The following is a 25,156-nucleotide window of genomic DNA, read 5'->3' as shown; positions in this document are numbered from 1 at the left end:
ACCCTACACCTAGCCCAGGATCTGATACAGAGTAGGCATTCAGTCTATGTATTTTTTGAATGAATGTATGACCATAAGTACATGAGTGATTAACTAATTGAATGAATAAATACATTTCAATTCCATTTATTCTAGAGCAGTATTTCCCAAACTTCATGCATTAAAAGATGTTAAGTTTCGACCTCCATACTCTGACATGATGTACTGTCAAACCTAGATCTACGGTAACCTCTTGTGGGCCGAAATTTCCTTTTTGGGAAAGGAGGCTCTGCCAGATGTTTCTAGTTAGTTCTTTTTGAAAAAAAGAAAAAAGTTTCCTATTAATCATGAGTCACAGAACAACTTGGGTCACCAAAACTTAAAAGGTAAGCTCAGCAGTAGTGAATGAGCACAAAAGTGAAGAGAACATTTGAAAGTGTAGAGAGAGCTTATGGTGTGCATTTGTAAGACAGCCAAAAGGAAAAGATAAGTCCTTCCAGTCTTGCAGCCACTCATATCTTGGTCTGATGAGAGAGATACTTCCCACCAAAGAGTGTGGTGGGCAGGTAAGGATCTTCATATTTGTCCAAGGGTGAACTGTGAGTAAAGGTGATAGAGAAGGGCTTATGATTTTGGGCTTAAGAACAGGTAGGCCCTAGATACAAGTGAGGAGGATTATAAAAGAGATATGAGAGAAGATGAAGGGAAAAATAGGACCAGAAGAAGCAGTGCCAAGAGTTGGGACAAGACTAGGAAAAGGCTAAGGTACACATGGCTGTTGCATGGAGTACTCAAAGATATAAAGGAGGCTGACATTCAATGTATACCTCCAAAAGGGATAAAATACTATAAAAATGGAAACACTTCAAATATACCACACTAATGAAAGATATTGTTAATGGGGAAAGTGTGGGAGGAGGAGGGTGTGGTATGTATGGGAATCCTTCTATGTTTTATGTAACATTTATGTATTCAAAAGATTCTTTCAGAATAAAAGATCAAAACAAAAAAAAAAAAAAAGGGAAACACTTGAAGGAGGTTAGCAGGAAGAGTTGAATTATGGAGGAAAAGTCTAAAGAGTCAAATATAGGGTAGGGAAAGATGACAAACTGAAGGAAATGATCAGGACACTGGGCAAATGGCCATTTGGCAGTACAAAGGACATAAGAGTAGGACAAAGATAAAGCTTTAAAAGGAGTGAAGATAGGGGAGAAGAAAAGCTTGGGCTTTTAGAGTGGACCTTTCTGATGGCATATTGGGTTGGGAAGTCACATTAAAATAAAATACACTCCTTTCATACTTGTACTTGCATACTCACTTTGGGAAATCTGTTCCAGAGTTTCATTAATATGAGTAACTAGTTAATGATCATTAGGGTAAAACCAGGGTGAAGTTTATCTTTGTACTAACTATACAAATCAGTGGTTTGTTTTTTTTTATCATAATATTAAAAACAGAACTGCAAGGCACATGTTTAATCCCAAATAAAACATCACTCATAAACATTTTAGAAGTTACTTATTAAGCATATGTAAGTAATTAATAATATTGTTGGATTCAAAATCATAAAATACATATTCCAGTCTTACTCTGCCACTTACTAATTCTGTGTCCTTGGGCAAGTCATTTGACCTCTCTGAGACTCAGTTTTGTCTTTTAATTTTACAGTAATGAAAATACTGGGTAGTAAGGAGATAAAGTTTATAATTGTAGTCTAGAAATTCCAGACCCCATGTTATTTGAAACATATTTTACCATATTACTGAAATGAAGTAGAAGAAAATTTCTTCTTTTTTAACATTTTATTTTTGACTTTTCACTTTTTGAAATGAGAAGAAATAAAATATTTCTTGAGCACTTTCTGGTATAATTCTTATTTTCCTTTTCTAACCATACAACTCAGTATTTTTTTAAAAACTAAACTACTAAGGAAAATGCTATGTAATTATTATAACTAGATAGTCTAATCAGATACTGTATTTTAATGGTAAAGTTTCAAACAACAAAATTTGAGAGGATCTTTTCTTGAAAGTAATACAGTCTGTTTTCTTTTTAATACAGTTAACAAATATTTAAGTTCTGAAAATCCACTGTTCTTTGAACTGCGTGCCAGATACCTAATTGCATGTGAACGCATACCAGAAGCAATGGCTCTTATTAAGTCTTGTATAAATCACCCAGAAATCAGTAAAGACTTGTACTTCCATCAAGCACTCTTCACATGTCTGTTTATGTCACCTGTAGAAGATCAGCTATTCCGGGAGGTATTGTTTGAGACTACTTTTGCCTAAAATCTTTTTAACCCTTATGAAAAAAAGTGTAGTCCATTCTCGCTATTAAATTCCTTTTATGATATTATGGTAGATCTTTAAGATAGGTTATCTAGATGTGTTCCTTTTTGGTCCCATTATTTTAATTCCTGTTGAATTAGACATAAACCAATAGTAACAAATGATGAAATTAACAAATTTTAACCCTTAATAAGCATTATTTATGTTGAACCTTTGGTGTGACTGATAAGGCAAATAAAAATTGAGACAAAGTATGATTTTGCATTTTAAATAAAGTACTAAGAAATTGCTTATTATGTTCTCGTATTTTTTTTTAAGATGAAAGAATTTTTTTACTATATGGACATCTGCCCTATTTACAGATTGGGGACATTAAATGAGATTAAAAGGAGTCATTATAAACTATAGGTGCTATACTGTGAAATTACAAAACAATGAAAATATTTCTATTCATCATTTTTTGTAGACAGACAAACTAATTTCTTCTGAATATCTCCTGAAGAAATTTATTGCAACTAGCTTTTTAAATATTTTTAATAAGAACATATTTTTTTTTCTTGCAACTAGCTTTTTAAATATTTTTAATAAGAACATATTTTTTTTTCTTCTTATAGCATTTACTGAAAACTGATTGTAAGAGTGGAATTGATATCATCTGTAACACTGAAAAAGAAGGCAAGACTATGTTAGCTTTGCAACTCTGTGAATCCTTTCTTATTCCACAGCTCCAGAATGGGAATATGTACTATATCTGGTAAGTGTTCCTAAAACAGAAATTGAAGTGGTAAGATAGTGAATCAGAAGGAGAATTGGTTAGCGGAGTAGTTGGGCATTATATAATTTCTTAAGTTTTATGAAAATTTTAAGTCAATATATATATTAATTGTACATGGAAAAATACTTTCTAAAAACTAGACACACTAAAAGGAGAATGATCATGTACCACTAATGGACAGTGTAGATATTTAAGGGATGTATTACAAAGAAAGAATTATGTTTGCAGTTATTTTTTAATTTGGAATGTTAATTACTTTAAACATTTTTTAAAATATTTGAAAGTTGTTGGTAAGATATATGAAGCAGCAGGTTTTCTAGCAACGATATAATTTATAATGTGGTATGCCAATGTTTTAAATATCTGCTTTCAAGAGCTATTAGGTGAAAAAGATTCTAACAACTTCTGCCTCCACTTGGTACACACACACACAAAACAACTACCACTTTGACATTCCATTATTTCTTAAGGGAAAACTAGGTTTCATTTACCAACCATAATCTGAAATAATAATGGGCTATAATAATATTCTTAATCAATGCTTTTAAATTTTAAAACTGTACTGAAAATAAAAGTGTCATACTTGGGGAATTTAAATATAAACTTATTCATTATTTTATACATTAAAATCTTCAGACTCAAAGTCAAATCTAGAAATAAGTAAACTTGCCTTCTAAGGCAGTACACTTTAAGGTTGATAATGCTAAATTTTATTTCAAAGCATACCATTGAAATTGGAATTCTAAATGGAGGAGGGGATTAAGGAAGTAGTAGCATGGCTTACACTCTTACATAGTTTTTAAAGCATTAGCATTTCTTAAATAAGTTTTTCTGAAAGGGAATATAGTCATGAATGTTAAAGTAGATCTTTTCTTATTCTTACAGACACAGAAATGTTTCTGCCTCTTGGTTGTATGACAGGCACTTAAACAGGGCTTTTAAAAAAAATTTTATTTAGGAGATACTGGGATTGAACCCAGGGTCTTGTACATGGAAAGCAGGTACTCAACCACTGAGTTACATCTGCTCCCTAATTAGAGTTGTTTTGTTTTGTTTTGTTTTGTTTTTAGGAGGTACCAGGGATTGAACCTGGGACCTTGTACATGGGAAGCAGGCACTCAACCACTTGAGCTACATCTATTCCCCAGGGCATCTTTTAATATACTGCTAGTTTCTTCTACTGGAATGAGCAGAAAATGAAACTACATAAGAAAATGTATTTTATTTTTATTCTCCTTGGTTAACCAATTTCTGCTTTTTTAGAGAGGGACCTTAAAAATAGAACAGTGCCTATCTTCCTGGTCCTGGTCACAGCCATCTTCTAAGAATAGAAGCTGGGTGTGTGACTCCAGCTGCCTGTCGAGGAAGGAGCCCTCAGTTGGCTTTTTTTATTAAAGTTAATAGATCACATAGAACGTTACATTGAAAAAACATAAGAGGCAGTTGGCTTTTTTTTGCCTTTCCTTTTGAGTATGCTGGTTCTGATGGCCTGCTCTCTTATTTCTTCCCTGTCTCCTCTATATCATGAATACTAGAGTCCTTTTCCTTCTAAAGTTGATTTTCACTGTAACTTGAAGAGCAGTATTCTTTTCTGCTTTTCAAAAGTCGTTGGTCTTTGTTTCATCTTGGTCTTTCCTTATGAGCCAGCTGCCCTTCATCATCCCCTATTTGTGGACAGAACCTGATCCACAGTACAGTTTGGCTCTTTATTTCAAACCAGTGGACTAAGTGTCTAATTGCTTTTCTTTCACTGTGAATAATAATAAAAAAATACTGATAATGATAATAGCAGTTGCTAATATTTCTGTGTTCTCTGTTTTATACATACATTATTTCATTTAATCCAACAATCTATGGGGTAGATAATATTATTATGCCTGAGGCCTTACACTAAAATAGTGGAGCCAGGATTCAAACCCAGGCAGCCTGATTCACAGCTTCTGCTGTTAAACATTAATTACTGTAAATGGGTTAGGGCTGAAAAATTTTGCTTTTTAAGAATCATTATAGATCATCCTGTTTCAGTCTATTCTCAGCAACGAGGTAACTTGGTGATTTTACTAGTAGTTAATAGGGCCCTTTCTTAATTACTTGGGAAACTTGTCTGTACTCTAGATGGGAGCTGTGTTGTTTTGTAAAGGATCCTCTTTGACTAAAAGAGAATGTAAACGTCATTAAACCTGTCAATGGTGGTTTGAAAATGTATGTAACCCAGAAAAATACGTTCTTAAAGCTAATCTATTCCTATGGGTATAAACCAATTGTAAGTAGGACTGACTTATGAGGTTGCTTCACTTAAGGTGTGACTCACCTCATTCATGATGGGTCTTAATCCTATTACTGGAGTCCTTTATAAGAGAATGAAATTCAGTCATGAGAGAGAAGGTCACAGGCGGCAAGAAGCTGAATCCAGAAGTGAAGGGAGAGATCAGCAGATGCTGCCACATACCTTGCCATGTGATAAATGAGCCAATGGTCGCCAGCAGCTGGTCTTTGGGAAGAAAGCATTGCCTTGATTGGACACTTTCTTGGCCTCCAAACTATGATCAAATATATTCCCATTGTTTAACACAACCCATTTCATGGTATTTGAGCACTCTAAGAACCTAAAACAGATTTTGATTTTGGAGAGTGCGGTGCTACTACTGCAAATGCCATAGATAATGTAATCAGGTAATGGGTAGAGGCTAGAGGAATTGTGAGACACTTGATAGAAAAGGCTTACAGTGTTTTGACAAGACTGTTTTTAGAAATATGGATGCCAAAGGTACTTCTGATGACGACTTAGACAGAAATGATGACTATTAATGGAAACTGGAGGAAAGGTGGTCCTTGTCTTAAAATGGCAAAATTGAGTTCTAATAGATGGAAGGCAGTACACAAAAGTGATGAACCTGGATATTTAGCTGAAGAGATTTCCAAGCTAAGTATGGAAAGTGCAGCCTGGTTTCTTCTTGCAGCTTAAGTAAAATGTGAGAGGAAAAGATAAGTTGAGAACTGAACTGGGTACAAGTAAACCAGAAATTGAGGGTCTAGAAAATTCTGAGTTTATGGGAAGCAAGTACCCAGAGAATAGTGCTCCATGTGACGAGTGTTTAACTGAACATGGAACCAGTCAGCCATGTCACTGCAAGATAGCATTGGAAATGTAGGTATCCAGGAAGGATGTATGGAAAGTCCTACTGTCTGATGATTTGGACCCTATGTACTACATACAGAACTGACAAGTATTTTTGTAGGCCCTGTATGAAAGGAACCACTGTCAGCCTGGATTAAGAGGGACAGAAAAAGTACAGATAGAAGGAAAAATCTTCAAGGACAGAACATGAAAGCTAAGGACTAGATCAAAGACCAAGAGAACAGGCCCACCTGTGTGTGTGAAAAGGGTGGGTCTGCCTCAGCACTTGGAAAGGGTGGGCTCCTTCCACCCATTGTTCAGGGAAAAGTGTTGCCATGCCAGTATTCTCAGAGGGTGGAGCCTATGCCCTGGGGACTGCAAAGACTTGCTGCCACCCCTGTTTGGAGAGGGTGGATCTTTACCCCAGTGTTCACAGACAGCATGGCTGCTGCGGAAATGTTTGGAAAGTTTGGGGCTGCTACTTCATCAGGCCGGGAGGACAAAACATCAGTCCATAGAGGACTCATAGCCCTACCTTAAGAAATCTAATGTAGTATGTCTTGCCAGGGTCTCAGAATTGTTTGAGATTGGTGACCCATTTTCCTTCCAGTTTCTACCTATGGGAATGAAATGTTTATCCTATGCCTGCTCCTCCATTGTATATTAGAAGCAGACAACTTGTTCTCTAGATTTTACATATCCACAAACAGAGGGGAATTATGCCTCAGGACAGACCACACACAACCAATTTGATGAGACTTTTTACTAAGCATTATTTCTGAAATGATGACTCAAGGTTTTTGGGATATTGTGATGGAATGACTATACTTTGCATGTAGAAAGAACAGATCTTTTTGGGGTTCAGAGCGTGGAGTTTGTTGATTTGAAGCTGTATGTACCCCAGAAAAACAAGTTCTTAAAGCTAATCCATTCCTGTGGGTTTAAATTGAGTTTAAGTAGGATCTTAAAGTAACTGCCTTACTTCAGTTAAGGCAGGAATTCTTAACCTTTTTTGTTCCACGGACCCATTTGTCAATCAGGTGAAAACTACAGATACCTTCTCGGAGAATGTAGTGGCAGAAAGTTTTATGATGCTCAACTAGCATTAGGTCTAACAACTACTGTACTTTTGAAGTATGGATGAGCATAAGAGATTTTTCGAGATACGCAACAACTATGTAATATGAAATGAATACTATTATAATTTATTGCATACAGTCATAAGTGAAGAAAATGCTAGATTTCAGTTAGAGGTCAGAGAAAGTAAAGATAAGAAGTTGATTTTTTTCAATTCAAGCTCAAGGACTCCATAAAATCTTTCCATGGACTCCTTTGGGGGTCCATTAACCCTGGTTAAGAAACCCTGAGTTAAAAAGTATGAACCACTTCCTTCAGGATTAGTTTTAATTCTATTACTCAAGTCCTTTATAAGAGAATGAAATTCAGATATGAGAGAGAAGACCACAGGAAGCAAGATGCTGAACCCAGAAGAGAAGGGAGAGACCAGTAGATACTGCCATTTACCATGTGGGAAGAAAGTACATAATGATGCCTTGATTTGGACATTTTCTGGGTCTCAAAACTGAGCAAATGAATTCACTGTTTAAGTCAGCCTGTTTTAATGGTATTTGCTTTGCAAATACCTAAATGCTTAGAAAACTAAAACACTTCCCTTTTGGTCTTCTTTCTTTTCTTTTTTTGCTTGATATATCCTGTGTTTAAGTAAAACTTGAGTGTCCATTTTGTAAATTCAATTTAAATTAAATTCTTAACCATATCCTAAGATTTCCTCTTTCCCTGTTAGAAAGCTGAAATCCAAAACCATATTTGTAGCCCTCTCCTGGCAAATTTATTAGGTTTTTGGGATATCTATTTTGTTTACCAAGTTTTCCACTGACTTAACAGAGACAAAGGGAAAATAGATTCTTGCTAGAGAGAGGGAAGGAGGGATGGAGGGAGAAAGGGAGGAGGGAAGGAAGAGGAAGGGAGAGGAAGAAAGAAAATCATATTGTCCGCAAAGAGTGTCTATAAGGCATCTCAAATTAATCTTTGGAACAAGTTGGAGAATAAATAAATAAATTTCTACTATTTTAAACAATCATTTACATAATATTGAATGGACTAGCTCTCCCATGATTTCCAACCATCATTTTCTTTAAGTCTGTTGAAGAGTTATGTGCCATGTCTTTCACACAGTTCATGTTTTCCTCATCCACATTCCTTTGTTCATGTAATACCTCTTATTTAGAATGTCTGCATCATCTTATTCCATAGCTACAGTTTCTTTTAAGATCTTCACAAAACTCATTTCCTCTAATTACCTTCAGCATTTAGGAAATGAGTTTTTTCCAGATTATCAACTACCAAATCTTTATTGAATAAATCCCAAGTGCTTGATACTATGGGGATCACAAAGATAAGAAAAGAATGCAGGAGACTAGTGACTTATTAAATATCCAGTATACACCAGGCATTTCACCTAGGTGCTTTAATTTATCTTTATTGTGTTAAGATGTTGGATAAGAGTAATCCCCACTTTTATTAACAAGATCATGGATATAGGAGATAAAAGTCAAATAGCTAGTACAAAATGGAGTTAAAATTTACACTAGTCAGTTTGCAAGTGATCGCATCCTAACTGAGAGAAAAGGGCAGTATCTGTTGAAAGGATAGTGAGGTATCATATGAATCACGGAAGGTCAAGTATGTAGTTGGGTTTCAAAGACAACTGCTACCAGGGACACTGAGGCTGCTAGGGCATTTTTAAAATATCTTTTTCTTTTCTCTGCCAGTTAGCTCCAATCTCTCCTACTACAGACCAGCACTAATAGTTCCCAAACTTCACAGGTTAGAGTTGAGAATATTTCAGGGACTCTAACTTTCCTGACTGGGATCAGTTTCCCAACCCTGAATCAATATCCTGTTCGAAAGGAGGACAGGAAGGGGGTCCCACGGGAGATATGACTCTGTGTGTGTGTGTGTGTGTGTCTGTGTGTGTCTGTGTGTGTGTGTGTGTCTCTCTGGCAATTCCCAGAGAAGAGTTTCTCACTGTGAGCTGGTTAGTATCTCCAAGTATATTGAGACTTAGGTGCCTCTGATTTACAACCCCATGTACTTGCCAGTACCTCCTCTAGACAATGATTTTATTGAAGAGCTTTACAGTATATAAATAGTTGGGAAAATAGGACCTCTGCTGTTAAAAACAAGGCAGTAAATGAAAGGGATGAAAACAATATTTTTTCTGAAGTAAGTATCACTTTAGTTTTGAGTATTCATTTAAGGCTTTCATGAAGAAGGGGCAACTGATAGACTTCAAAAGATAAATTCATTTTAGAAATGAAGAATTACTTTCCAAGTAGAGTGATCACCATAAACCAAAGTGAGAATAAATAAGCACATTAACTGAAGTGAGGAGACCAATCTAAAAGAGTCCCAGGATTGACTCCAAAACCCATTTTTTGTTGCTATTAATACTATATGACACGTTGTAATAAGCACTAAATGAAATGGTCAGGGAGGCTGGAAGCAGGTAAGTTTAATAATCACTCTGGAAGGAAATTTGTAAACTTAAAGGTAAACTAAAGTGGTAGCATTAGGAAAACTTATGGCTGAGAAAAAAATATAATAGAAATAAAAAGAGAGAAACAGGTTAGAACCAAACAAGTTAGAGGAGTGTTAGAAGTAATGATTGAAAAAAACAGAATCAATTTTGTAGGAATATGATTAGTTTTAAATGGGTTAATGTGACAGAATGCAATTAAATTAAAATACCCAGTCATTGAAATTTGAAAAGAAGTTGGGGCTAGCAATTTGGGAGGAAAGTGTGAAACCTGATGAACTTTCTAAGGGAATATATCTATGCAAAAAAAAAAGTGGGTGGTGGACTGAAATTTAAGGAACCCTCACACAGTTAGTACAAAATGGAGGTGGAATTGGGTTTTACCTCAGATGTTTGTAGGCATTTTCTGTCTTATTTTCTGTATTGTCTTCCTAAGTAGACTGTGTGTGCGTTCAAGTTGGTAAATAAGCTGTTCTTAACTTCAATATCTTTAAAGTGCTGGGTTCAAAGTGCATACTTTGTAACTCACCCTTAAAATTTTGAAACAATCAATTTAATAAATTTAGACTATGATGTTTTACTTAACCTTTTTGACTTGTTTTAAAGAACTCTGACTTGCTAAATGTGATGTCCAGATCAGTTATATCTTATGATTTGCTTTTGCCTCAAAACCAACTGCTCCTAGATTTGTTCATCTAATTTAACTTTGACTATACTTTAGAAAAGAATCTACCTGTGAGATACTTTAAATGGCCCATAGTTTATCTATTTAAAAGCACTATATCTTAGTGGAAGAGCAGATTATCTTACATATAAAATATCAGATTTTAGGGATTTTTGTAGAAAAACAATCTATAATTAAGTACTTCAGATTTAATAAGATTGAAAATGAAAAATATGAACTATTTCTTCTTTTCCATTATTTCTAAATTTGCAAGTGGGAATTACTAAATGGTTGTTTTGCTTTTAATTAATACCACTATTGGTACATTGTATTTAGAATTTCCATTTTGCTCAAAAACTGGAGGTCTCTAGTACACCAGCATGTGACTGCAATTCATTCATTACCACTGAAAATCTGCAATTTCTGATCTTTTTCCCCTAGCTTCTATTAGTCTCATGTGTGTAGCAGAACTAGCTTGAGGATTTACATAATTCCCACCTACACCTATTTTATGTAAATCCCAGTCAGGGCACCATAGAACCAGGGAAAGGGAACCTTGTTTGTATTTGAATAAACTATATTTTTCATACTTGTCTTTTTTTCTCATTTACAGGGAGTTGATTTTCATGTGGAGTAAACTACAGCTTAAGTCTAACCCTTCAAAACAAGTCTTTGTAGATCAATGCTACCAGCTTTTAAGAACAGCTACTAATGTGAGAGTCATATTTCCTTTCATGAAAATCATTAAAGATGAGGTAAATAGGATTTATTTATCCTTTGCATTTTAAATTATATTTAAATGACAGTTCACTGAAATTTCAATCTCTTGCAGTAAAATTTATTTGATTTTAAATTGAAGGGAAGGAGGATTTTAAGGCCATGTTCTCCATATATTACATCCTCCTCTATCCCCACCAATCCAAACTCCCAACATGGTCCAAAGGATATATAAGTAAAAGTAACTGAAAAAAGAGAAAAAAGCAATTTATTGTTACATAAAATTTAATACAGTTGTTTCCATAAGAAGCTATTATCTCTTAGTTTGTCACATATAACATTATCCAAATTCCTGTTTGTAAAATCTTTACTAATTGTATATCTATAGGTAATACCTGCTCACAGTCATAGAGAAACTTACTGCACAGTATTAAGTCTGGTGTTTATGCAGAAAGCAATAATGAATTCTGAGGCATGATGTTAAAAAATTACAAAGTCTTAGTTTTTGGAACTTAAGCAGAAATTTTTAAAGTCTTTATTTGAAGTAATTTTAAAATCCAACTAGCTATTAAGAAGTTTTGAATCAAGTTTTTCTTGGGTCACTTGCGAGTGAGTTTATTTCTACATATGAGTTTTATGTAGACGTAAAAGTAGGTTCCACAGAACCTTTAACTTTTTTCCCAGAAATAGTAACAGAACCTTGAATACAAAGACAGGTGAGACAAAGCCACCTTACACTTAACTAATTTTTATGTGAATTATTTAAGTGTGTAATTGTATAAGGAAGCATCCGTTAAATAATATATTCTACTTTTTTCTTAGGTATTCATACACTGATCATTCAATACCATGTCACTTATTAGCTGTTAGGACCATGAGGTGATCATCTCCCCATGATATAAATTTGTCAGCACTATATTTGAGGGTTTTTTCCTTTTTTATATCCATTTATTTTGTTAACTGCATTCATAGCATCATTATTAATTAGTGGAATTTCATTTAAATACATTGTCAAAGTTAACTTTTCCCTTCCATCTATAAAACACTAATTCTCAACGTTTGATATGCATTAGAGTCACCAATAAATTTTTTAAAAGTACAGATGTATTGCTATTATTTTACATGATTCTCACTTGCATCAAAGGTTGAGAGACATTGCCATACAAAGTTTACAATATAAGTGAAGTTCAACTGATCACAGGGCTTTCTTATTTTCATATGTCCTGTCAAACTAAGAATACTTTATAAGAGGGCAAATTCAAAGATAAATATTAAAAACAGTAAAAACATTTTTATACTGTGTTAAAAATGTTTTTATCTGATGGAATACATCATTTAGTGCTGTGAAGAGACCTTGTTAAATTGCTGTGTGAGTTCAGGAGACATTACAGATGTGCTTTCTGAGGAGACTTCGTAGTAGGAGACACTTTAAACTGGGTTTTGAATGATAGATGAGGATAACATTTGTAGAGCACTTAGAAAGTACTTCTGCCTCATTTTATTATGTATTTCTTACAACTGCCCAGTCGCACTAATTAGAGTAGCAGAGAGAGGTGGGGAAGTGGGGGACAATGAGACTAATTGGAGGCCGGAGTGGGGGATGGATGGAGGCTAGGAGATCCTAAAGGGATGCTGAAATTTCTGCTCATAAATATACTGGAATCTTGAAAAGATTTCAGGCAAGGAAGTAGCCTGTTACCTTTTATGATGATGCTGAGAATTTTAACCTTGGGCAATATGGTACATATGACTTTATAAGTCAAAGATAGAATTTTAGAACAAGACAGAGAATGAATTATTTTTTGCACCTTTGGATTTTGAATTTGCTACATCTAGAAAATCTAGATAGGCATGTAAAATAGACAATTAGAAATAAGAAAAGGATTTCGAGCTGGAGATGATGGATTTATAGGGGAAAACTTGTTCGTGGAATGGATCTGATTTCATTCATTCTACAAATATTTATTCAAAACTCGCTGTGTGCCAAGTTCTCTGTGAACCATAGGGGTGCACAAAAAATAAGACACTGATCCTGTCATTTAGAAATCAGTTTTTGAGGTAAGGGGTGCTTCATACACAGATAGTTATAAAACAATATGTAAATACTCTGTAGAGCTATGTATAATTATTCTCAGTGGAAAGAATAGGGAGTGTTCTAACTCTACTTCAGGGCAGGGACCAGAATGAATGGGGAGAAAAACCTTCAGAGTAGAATTGATTCTCAAAGCATGTATAGGAGATCAGTAGGAATTCACCAGCTGGAGAAAGTGGGAGCATGATATGCTAACTTAAGGCCTGCCTGTGGAACTATAAACAGTTAAGCATGGCTACACAGGACAATAAGGGACTAAAATGACATATGGATCCTTGTACTCTATAATATACCATACCAGGCAGTATAACTGACATATACATGGCATATTCTTTTATCTTCTTTCATTCCAACAAGCATATAGATAATTTCAAACCACTAGAGATATTATTTATAGCTTGAACTAAGAAGGATAAACGTATTTCCCCAAATAAAAGCTGATGCAATCATCAGTAAGTTTCAGAGCTGGAATGATTTTCAGCTAACTTCCAGTAAACTCATTATTTTGCTACCCTGTTAGACTTGGAAAGATTGCAGTTACTCTCTTCATGTGGGCCATACTTGTTGCCCGCTCAGCCCTTACTTGGATAAGTAATAAAATAAGTAATATTATTTAGTACAGCTTTATGAAGGAGTTTCCATGGGCAGTGTTTTTTATTTTGTTTTTTAATATATTTTTTATTTTAAAAGATGTTTAGATTACTAAATGTTATATAAAAAATAAAGGGGATTCCCATATATCCCACTCCCTACTCCTCCCACATTTTCCCACATTAACATCTTTCCTTAGTGTGGTACATTTGTTACAACTGAATACATTTTGGAGCATTGCCCTTAAGCATGGATTATAGTTTACATTGTAGTTTACACTCTCCCCCACACAATTTTGTCGGTTATGGCGACATATATAATGGCCTGTATCTGTCATTGCAGTGTCATTCAGGACAATTTCCAAGTCCCAAATATGCCCCCATATTATCCCTGTTTTTCCCTTTCCCTTGGGCAGTGTTTTTAAAATCTAATGATTTTTTGTTTGGTTGGTTGGTTATTTTTTGTGTTTTTTTTGAGGTACTGGGGTCAGGGCTTCAGCTTGTCCCCCTATATGTGGAATGTCAGTGCTCAACCACTGAGTCACATCAGCTTCCCTAAGTTGATTTTTTCATTTGTTTTGCTTGTTTTTTTTTTTTACAGGAGACACTGGGAACTGAACCTGGGACCTCCCATGTAGGAGGCAGGCGCTCAACCTCTTTAGCCACATCTGCTCCTATCTAGTTATTTTTTTTTAACATAGAAAATTGATGTGTTTAATTTAGCCCTTCTGCCACAGAATGAGATTGACACCTAAATAGGAAATGGGATCTAAATGTGTAGGAAACTAAACACCATAATTCCATGAAATATTTTGTATATGGTTAGTAGGGTTTCTAAAACTTGAAAAATTAATTAAATTGGAAACTAAAATACTGTCTGTTCTGATTATGCTCATATTTTTTAAAAATTACTTATATATTCAAGAGTTAATAAGTGTACCTGCTGAGGAAAATTGCACATTTGAAATACTGTATTTATCCAGCTTTTATTTCAGAGTTATATTTCAAAAAAATAAGCCAGTTAGTATAATAATTTTGTTAAAATATATATATATATTAAGTCATAATATTTTTCTGTCTACAGGTTGAAGAAGGCTTGCAAATTTGTGTTGAAATATGTGGTTGTGCTCTACAACTAGACCTTCATGATGATCCAAAAACTAAATGTCTAATTTATAAAACAATTGCACATTTTTTGCCAAATGATTTGGAGATCCTCAGGATTTGTGCACTTTCAATATTTTTTCTTGAGCGTTCCCTGGAAGCTTATCATACAGTTGAGAGGCTCTACAAACGTCCAGATGAAGAATATAATGAAGGCTTAAGTAGTGTTCAAAATCGTGTTCGTTTTGAATTACTCCCAATTTTGAAAAAGGGGTTGTTTTTTGATCCTGAATTTTGGAACTTTGTAATGATTAAAAAAAACTGTATAGCGTTACTGAGAGATAAATCAGCAATTGGATTTTTAAATGAAAGTACACTGGAAAATTCAATAGGTAATATAAAAAAGACAGTGGATCAACAAGGTTTAGATGAAGGGCTTCACTATGTTACTGATCAGAGCACTGGAGAGTTTGATCTTGATGATATATCTAGAGTGCACTCTAAAGGTCATATTAATACAAAGAAAAACCTTTTAGCTCTAAATCCTTCTAAAGTGGATCACAATGTCCCAAGGCACCGATGTGTGTTATGTAACAAAGAATTTCTAGGTGGCCACATTGTAAGGCATGCCCAGGCTCATCAGAAAAAAGGCAGTTTTTCATGTGTAATATGTGGTAGGAAATTTAGAAACAGAGGACTTATGCAGAAGCATTTGAAGAATCATGTCAAGAAAATACAGAGACAACAAATTGCTGCAGCTCAACAGGAGGATCAGGAAATTCCTGCTGTAGAACAAATAAAATGTTCTGATTCTTCCATTTCATTTGAAAATGGAAATTCTGATAATAAGGATTTGGAAGTAGAGATTCTTACTGATTCCAGTGATGTCAACAAAGAAGTCATCCCTGTGCATATGGCTCAATTCAATGAAATTCCTGTAAGTGCACCAGAATATGTTGAAAACATTATTGAAAACGGTAGTACTAATATTCCTTTAAATAATGTCCCAGAGCCTTTACCTGAATGTGATGAGGAGGAGGAGGAAGAAGGTGATTATGAGGAAGATGATTATGACCTGAATCAAGACACCTCAATTCTTCACAAAATCAATGGAACAGTGTGCCATCCAGAAGACATGTATGCAACAGATGAAGAAGGAAACTTTAAGTGCCCTGCTTTTGGTTGTGTTAGGATATTTAAAAGAATTGGATTTCTAAATAAACACGCAAGGACTGTACATCCAACTGATTTAAATGTGCGACAAACAGTAATGAAGTGGAGCAAAGGAAAATGCAAATTTTGTCAAAGGCAATTTGAAGATTCTCAACATTTTATAGATCACCTCAATAGACACAGCTATCCAAATGTGTATTTTTGTTTGCATTTTAATTGCAATGAGTCATTTAAGCTGCCATTCCAGCTTGCTCAGCATATAAAAAGTCACAGAGTATTTCAAGCTCAGTGTAGTTTTCCGGAATGCCATGAGCTTTTTGAAGATCTCCCTTTACTCTATGAACATGAAGCTCAGCACTATTTAAGTAAAACACCCGAATCATCTGCACAACCAAGTGAAGCAATTCTTTGGGATGTTCTTACAGACTCAAACCCTAATCATCAGGAAATAGACTCATCTGGTAGTGAGAAGCAGACTATTAGTCTGCCAGTTTCTACTAGCACATCAAGGAAAGAGTTTACAGAACCAAAGACATGTATAGAAAATGTGGAAAAGAAAACAGACAGTTTAGTTCAGAATGGAAATGAACATTCTGATGATGCTGTTTCAGATATAAGCTTGACAGACCAAAAGATGCCTGACGTAGAGCCAAATTCTGAAAATAATTGTAGTATTAATGATCAGTTAGTCAACGGACACAGTGAAATAGAGCAAACACCTTTAGTTTCATCAGATCCTGCTTTGAAAATTGATACAAATAGAACCAGGACAGAAAATGGTTCCATTTTACCCACTGTTGTACCACAAGAACACAATACCCTGCCAATATCTCAGGCACCTTCCAAACCAAATCTGAGAAGTGAACATACTTCATATGGCTTAATTTTAACAAAGCCATATGTCAGGCCATTGCCTCCCAGCTACCTTGATGAACGGTACCTTAGTATGCCAAAACGCAGAAAATATCTGACTGATAGAGTAGATGCCTGCTCTGAACAGGATAACGTTTGTAAAAAATCAGTGAAAAGATTAAGATGTGGCAAATGCCTGACCACCTACTGTAATGCAGAAGCACTTGAAGCTCACCTTGCACAAAAGAAATGTCAGACACTCTTTGGATTTGATTCAGATGATGAAAGTAAGTCTTCTTTCTGCTCCGTAGATATATCTGTGGGAAAAGAAAATGCCATAGATACAACTTTAATAGATTTTAAGAGTTTAAAAAATTAACATTTGAATAGAAAATCCTTAAATTTTCCCTTTAATTCTTATGATGATCATTACTATTTCTGGTTTAATAGGCAACTGAAATTCACAAAAGTTAATTTGCATAGGCACCAAACTATGAACTTGTGGAAGCCAGAACTTGAACATAGGTCTTTCATATTCTTTGATCATATTCTTTTCACTGTATCAAAGGCTTTCCTTCAGTCCCAATTTCATGTGGTAAAAGGTCTAGAAATAAAGTAATTAGGATGGAAATGGTATTTTGTCTGCATGCCACAATATAAATCAAGTGAAGTTGTGCCTCTGTTAAAAACATAACTAAAACAGAACAAGAAAATAATTTTAAAAGGAAAATATTCAGCAATAGAGGAACTTGCCTTTGCACCAATGTCAGTATTCTTTGAGGAAAGATATAAACTAAATAGACATCTGACTTGGAATTCCAGTTGAACATCTATAACATCTGAATTAACGGACATTTCTATTTTACAGGTGCCTGATAAAAATGTTTCAGAAAGATCTGTCTATCAAGCAGTAGTGTGAAAAAAGCACTACAAGAAAATGCTTCATCAGTTTTTTATTTCCCTGATGGCCTTAATTTTAGCGTGGTCTTGGATTACTAAAGATAAAGCACATTTTCTAGAATGAACTCAGAGAGGAGATGTGCTTTCTTGATTCCAAAATGGTTATTACAGAACTCCCAAAGTACCAGTTATCCAGAAAACCACATTTTAAAAAAATTATGATTAGTAGCAGCATGTTCAGTTTCACTTAGTGAGAAATATGTTCAGGTGATTAGTCAGAAAGAAAACCAGGTATGGCCTTACAGAAAGGGAAAAGTTAACCAATTTTTTTTTAAAAAGTTTGTTTATAATAAACAAAGTATTCTACAAATGGGATTTGTTTTCTTTTCATGCATAATCAGATTGTCTTGACCATTATGGTCAGACATAGTTTAAGGAACTGTTGCTGTTTTGTTTGTGGTACAATTTAGAAACTGAATAATGAAAATAAAACTTGGTTTATCACCATGTTACCCATTAAAGACTGTTAATTTTTTTTTCCAGGTGATTAGACAGGTCAAACAAAGTTCAATGAATGGTATGCTTGCATTAAAGACTAAAATTCAAAATAAAACAGTGCTTTGCTAATAAACTCTTGACAGAACTTTTCACTTTTTACTTTTGTAATACAAATTAGTTATATTTAAATGGCATCTTTGCCAATTAAAGTACGATAAATAACTTTGGAAAGAGTAGGGAGGAATCTAAGACTGTTAAAGGCTATGTAGTTGAAGGAAAACACTGAATCATAAAGTCTTCAATGTGAATAATGGTATAAGCACACTGGGATCTCTCTATCTGTATATAGAGTAGAGTTAGGGCATTGAGTGATAATTCATAATAAGGTCCTTTAGACATTAATGTGAGTTATCTAAGCTCAGTCCTAAAAAGATAACTGGCTTTAAAAATTTATGTCAGCTAAGAATCAGGTCAAGAATTCATTGGTTTATTTAATTAGGAGAGGTAACTCCAAAATAAGCCATACTACTCATGCTTTTTTGTTCAATAATGATGAGTTTGGTATGAATAGTAACTTTTATATATAAACAGAAGTATTTACACAAAAATTTGCACAGTAAGTGATATATTGATGCATTATTTCCCTTGATGACTAGTAATTTTCCTAAGGAAGATTTTAGCTTGTCAATAAATTACTAAAACAATAATTTTTTTTTAAATGCCCTCTCAAATTAGATGATTTACACATATCCATTCTTGAAAAGAGGAGCTTAAACATCGCCTTTTACCCAGTACTTTGTTAATCTTAAATACTGATGAAAAGGACAAAAATACAAAGGTAAATCTTGAAAAACAGAGCTAATAATGTATTAATATCAACTATTTCAGTTATTCCAAGTGATTAATTTTTTGTTCATAGCAGATAATCTCATTAGACCCTATTATTATAAATTTTAGGATATTAAAGCTGCTTGAATGAAGTTACTGAGACATTTCTTCCAAGGTATATTATTAGACTTTATTAAATTAGTAATTCCATAAAAAAATTTCTCAATTTTATTAGTTTTATTTATCATGGGAAACCACTACTATGCAATGATGGTCAGAAATCCATTCCAATCAAATTTTGTGTTTGTTTTGTTATGTAGCCTACATTAGGCTGTGGAATTTGTATTTAAGTAACAAATAAGCAAAACTCAGATATTTTCATTCTTTTTTTAAACATCAAAACGTTTTCCATACTTCTGATACTAAAAATGTAATAATTGAGTTTTATTTCAGTTCAACTTAAAAGTTATATCATTTAATAAAAAGTTTGTTTGGAAACTGGCTCATTTGGACAATGAATTTTTTTTTTAATATAATTTTTCCTTTTTTTACTTTAGAAGTTGTAATCTTTGAAATAAGTCTGTACCCGCAAATTATTACATTATCATTAATTCTGCGTTTCATTCTAAGATGCTTTAAAGCATGTTCCACTTTTGTTTGTTTTTGTCTTTTAAGGTTAATTTGAGGTTTTATTTCCACTTTGATGTTGCTAAGAGAACTGTTTCTGAAAGACTGAAATCAAATTGGTTTATACCTGACTAAATAAAAGAATGTTTTATAAAATTCTATTTTACCACACTGTTTTCAACCTCTTTATAATTCTCAATCCCTATTGAAAGAATATATACATTATGTGTTCTTATAAAACATAAACCTATTCCATTTTGCCTTTACACAAACTTCCAGCAGTTCCAATATGGAATTCAGAAGAAAAGGTTTCTTCTCATTCCTGATTATCCTTTTCTTTGCTTCTTATTTTACTCTACTATTTTAAGGATATTACTCTTCTATTTTAAGGATATATTTACCTTACACAGAACATATTTCACACCTTTGTTTTTAATAAAAATTCCCTTCAAAAATTAACTTTTTGCTGTGTTTCAGTAAGGTCAAGAAAATAACAAATCTGAATTTTTGCTGCTCAGATATTATGGAAGTAGTACTAAAGGGGCATCACTTTAGTAGTACTAAAGTGGGCAAGGACACTGGTACTTTGGGTTTTAGCCATATTCATTTTTTTAAAGAAAATTATATAACGAGTAGATAATTTATAACATTAAACTTGTGGTTTTTTTTCAAATCACACTGAAGGTTCAGCCGTACTCCTTTCATGTTTAGTTTAATACTGTTGTATGGATGAAAAACCTAAAGGGATGATAGTGTTTTGTTTCTTTTTTTAATTTATTTGGTACTGTAAACCACCTTTTCAGAATGACTAAATGCTGCATATGCATTTTGGAATTGTTAATATGTGAAAGATATTACAGATTCAGCAAGAAAGGAAATTTGTGCTTCCTTGTTGAATGTTAAATTATTTTACTTTGCATTTTATAAGAGTACAAATTAAAACTGAGCCATTGAAATGCAATAAATCAATAAGAGTGTTTCATTTCAAGAAATTTTTGTACTGTACATAGATTTGTTCAATAAAACATTGTCCTTGTTGGTAATGAAGTGTTCAGTTTTATGTAGCAAATTGCTTTCAAAAGGAATTAAGACTTATTTAAGGTATACATTAAATAAGAAATTTCTATCATGTCTTATAAGGGATTGGGTATTTTAGTTACCATATTTCGAGTGTTGATTAGGTTTTCAAACATAATACAGAAAATTAAGAAAATTAAAGTTTACACAAAGAAAATTAAAAGTTTACACAAAGTGAGATGCTTTTGTGGTATTTCAGGTGAGTGGTTTCAGTATGATATAGTACCCTCTGCAACCTGAAGGTGGAAGAGAATATATGTCTAAACTCTCCAAGAGCAAATCAGTGGATTTTCTCTAGGTCGGTAATCTGTGAAGGGTGACAAGCCTGTTCATTGAATTAAAAAAAGAAAAAAAAGATTGTGAAGTTACTTTGAAATATCAGAATGTAAATGACTATGAAAACTGCTGCTTACAAGAGTATTTTAGGGGAAATGTCTAAGTCACTTAGGAATGTAATCAAAAGTTATGCCCTTGCGTGTGAGTGGGTAGGGAAAACCCCCTACCCTATATGCTATAATTTGCCACTGGAAAGAAAAAATGGGAGCTGGAGTAGAGAAGAAACCTCTTTTTGATGCAAATACTCCTGCAAATGAAAGAACAGACATTCTTTGAATGCTTGGAGATAAAATATGAAAATGTTTACTGAAGCTTTCTAGAGCTGAGATCTAGAATTCTCGCCTAAGACTTGTGGTCTTAACGATCTTAGGCTATTAAATCCATTTTCAGACCATAAGTGTATTAAGGTATTTATACAAAGTTATTAAGGTTATATAAACTTAAAATTTTCCTTTTCTGAAACAGGAATTCTGAGCAATCAAGAAATGTTAAGTATGTTTCCAAGATAACCAAATTGCTTTTCATAGAGTAAGATTCATACTGACTTCAAGAACTAACCAATAATAGGGACAGAAGTTTCAAAATCTGAAATGGAGTCAGTCCAATATAATACGGAATAAAAGTAAAAAATGGGAGCCCATGCCATATTTATGGGTTTGGCACACTGGTGAAGGAATGGTTCTGTTTTACTAAATTACTGTACCTACTTTCTATGTACTATCTCTCTTAAATATTACTATCTAAAACTTAAAAAAACAAAGTTAGATATGAATAGCACTTTTTAGACACCAAGGCTCAGGTTAAATAAGTCACTCAGCCAATAAATGATGGGACTTTTTAGAAAATTCAGATCTCTCCTAAAACCATAATGTTCCCATTATGCCATGCAGTTTTCCCTAGAAATGTAAAGCATGAATTCATGTAATATATCCTAATAGGATCAGACTTGCCTAAGGAGCAGTGATTTCAGAGACAAAGGATGAAGTTCCCTACAGACATATCTGGTTGATATTTCATTAACTACTTGCAGTGATTCTTATACTGTGGTCTGTAGAAGAGCAGAATTAGCATCACCTGGGAACTTACTAGAGCTGCTAAATTTTGGGCCGTAATCCAGATTTTCTGAGTAAGAATCTGCAGGGTGAGAACAATCTGTAACAAGTCCAGGTGATTTTGATGCATACTAACATTAGAAAAAACTGGTCTAATCAAAAGCAACAAGGTTTCCCTAGATTAGGTAAACTATCCCCCCTTAAATTCAGAGCGTTTCAAACTGTTTCCAGGACATTTAAAGAAGTACAACCTGTTAGGGTAGGAACCACATCTGCATTGTTCACAGCACCTTTCATAATGCTGGGTCCCTGATTAATAGGTATTAAAGTAACTACTGTTAGGGAAACGGACTTGGCCCAGTGGTTAGGGCGTCCGTCTATCACATGGGAGGTCCGCGGTTCAAACCCCGGGCCTCCTTGACCCGTGTGGAGCTGGCCCATGCGCAGTGCTGATGCGTGCAAGGAGTGCCGCACCACGCAGGGGTGTCCCCCGCGTAGGGGAGCCCCACGCGCAAGGAGTGTGCCCTGTAAGGAGAGCCGCCCAGCGCGAAAGAAAGTGCAGCCTGCCCAGGAATGGCGCTGCCCACACTTCCCGTGCCGCTGACGACAACAGAAGCAGACAAAGAAACAAGACGCACCAAACAGACACAGAAAAGACACCCGGGGTGGGGGAATTGAATGAATAAATCTTTAAAAAAAAAAAAGTAACTACTCTTAGGCAAATGAATATTTTGAACATAAGATCTAATATCCCAGGTGCTTTCTAAAGAACTTAACCCTTTTTTATTAAAAAGTATTCAATAAGTGAAACTATCAGAACGTGATTTAATGGAAACACAGGTAGTGGTAGCAGGGATCAAGTGTATTAAAACTCCAACTTGGCAGCTTACGCAATTAAGTGCAACCACTGAGCTCAGGCTTCCTATCTGTTAAAGAGGGACAGCACTTCTAACAAGGTTATAAGAATTAAATCTGTGATGGGTCTGGTGCTGAGCCCTTCCTGTTACGTTGCCAATTTTCTCTTCATGCTATGGTTCCTACCCTGTCTTTGGCTCCTGCCATATTTAAAACCCTACCTGCTCTCCTCAATGCTAATATACCATGCAGTTTTCACTATTGCTACCTTTACCTGTAATTCTTCGTTCTCTTCCCAGATGTTCCCTTCACTCTTTTATTTAAACTTTCTAGGGCATCACCACTTTCTCCACAAAGCCTGATCTTTCTGATAACTCCTATACCCTACTTCTCCCAGTTGTCTTCTTCAGTAAACTGCACCTCCATACTTTGAGTTGGCCAAACCAAAACCTTGCAGTCATCCCTGACCCTTTATCATGTCCTCAATTTGCTACCGCTGACTCAAGCCACCATCTTCTTTTATCTGGACTACTGCAGTAATCTAATTGGATTCCCTGCTTCCATGCTTGCCTTTACCCCCTTGAGTCTGTTCTTCACACCAATAGCCAAAGTAATCCTGTTTAAAACAAGTCAGAACATGCCACTCCTCAGGTTAAAACCCTCCCATGACGTCATAACTCATTTATTAATTGATAGATAAAATCTTGTAGGCTCAACATGGAACTGCCCATGCCAAGCCCCATGTCAGCAAAACCAAAAACCTAAGCTAGTTTCTAATTCCTATACATAATTACCTGGTTTGCCCAGGAAACCAAATTTAAATACAGCCACTTAGTTATTGCCAGTTAACTTCTCAGTCCTAAGCAACCACCTATTCCCCACACTATAAGACCCCCTCCAAGTAAAATGGAAACTTTAAGGTCAATCAGAACATTTCCTCACTTGCTTCAACATTTGCCCTATATGAGCTTCTTTCTACTCCCCTTGGAGGAGCTTCCTTCTACTTTCTGAATGGGATGCTGTCGAATTCATTAATTGCTCAATAAAGCTGAGATCCTAAATTCCATGAAGTTTTTCTGCCATTATCATGCATGTACTGTGTGCCAAGCTCTATAATGAGCAAGAAAAAGAAAAAAAAAAAGACCAAAAGCCCTGCTCACAGAGCTCACATTCTATTGAGGGATGGTAAACTCTGTATACAGTATAAGTGCTATGGAGAAAAATTAAGTAAAATGGGTAGGAAATATATAAGTACTGATGGGTCGTTTTGGTGATTTTAAATAAGATGACATCTGAGCAGTGACCTGAATGAAGTTAGCAGAAGAGCCATTCAGATATGAGAGAAAAATATGCTAGGGAAACATGAAGAGCAAAGGCTCTGCCAAGTTTAAGGAACAAAGAGCAAGGGAACCAATGTGTCTAGACTGGAGTGAAGGACTGAGAATAGTAGATAAGTCAAAGAGGTAAAAGATAAAAGACAAAGTCTTGGTAATGGTCTAAAGGTTCTAGATCTGCCTCGTAGAAAAGAAAAGTTACTAGCCACATATGGCTATTTAAGTCTGATTAAAATTTAAGTGAAAACTAAAGTTCCTCAGCAATAGCTATAAGTGCTCAAAAGCAACGTGTGACTAACAGCTGCCATATTTGACAGCACAGATATAGAACATTTTCATCATCTTAGAAAGCACTTTCTAAGTCTGCTTTAAATCTGGTTCTCAATAGAGGATGGTTTTTCCTCTCAACGCCCCCACTCCCAGGGGATAGTTGTCTGGGTCTTGAGACATTTTTGGTTCCTACCACTAGGGGGAGGAAGAGCTATTGGCATCTAGTGGGTAGAGGCCAGGGCTGCTAGAACAACATCCTACAAAGCACAGGTTAACCCCTACAACAAAGAATTATCTGGTCCAAAAGGTCACTAAAGCTGCTGCTGAGAAACCCTGCTCTAGATCAGTCTTATCTGCAACTCTAACTTCATTGCTCATGGCCTCCTCCACGCTCAAGCTGTTCCAGCTACACTGGTCTTCCATACCAAGCACATCCCTTTCCTCAGGAGCTGAACTGTTGCTTTT

The 25,156-nt window shown here is 34.9% G+C and overlaps 1 protein-coding gene across 3 annotated transcripts in view; it reads left to right on the top strand.

Moving 5' to 3' along the window:
• ZNF654 (zinc finger protein 654) overlaps positions 1 to 20,810 on the top strand; it is a 365,546-nt gene extending 344,736 nt beyond the window's left edge. For all 3 annotated transcript variants that reach the window (XM_058296049.2, XM_058296047.2, XM_071214891.1), the window contains 5 exons: positions 2,041 to 2,243; positions 2,885 to 3,024; positions 11,000 to 11,141; positions 14,870 to 17,201; positions 17,783 to 20,810. In XM_058296049.2, coding sequence (XP_058152032.1) covers positions 2,127 to 2,243; positions 2,885 to 3,024; positions 11,000 to 11,141; positions 14,870 to 17,201; positions 17,783 to 17,790 — 2,739 coding nt within the window. In that variant the 5' untranslated portion in view covers positions 2,041 to 2,126 and the 3' untranslated portion in view covers positions 17,791 to 20,810. The remainder of the gene's footprint in view (positions 1 to 2,040; positions 2,244 to 2,884; positions 3,025 to 10,999; positions 11,142 to 14,869; positions 17,202 to 17,782) is intronic.
• The last annotated feature ends 4,346 nt before the right edge of the window (positions 20,811 to 25,156 follow it).

Source organism: Dasypus novemcinctus, chromosome 4, assembly GCF_030445035.2.
Source record: "Dasypus novemcinctus isolate mDasNov1 chromosome 4, mDasNov1.1.hap2, whole genome shotgun sequence".
In the NCBI taxonomy this organism is placed as follows: domain Eukaryota; kingdom Metazoa; phylum Chordata; class Mammalia; order Cingulata; family Dasypodidae; genus Dasypus; species Dasypus novemcinctus.
This window is presented reverse-complemented; position numbering and strand designations above follow the sequence as displayed.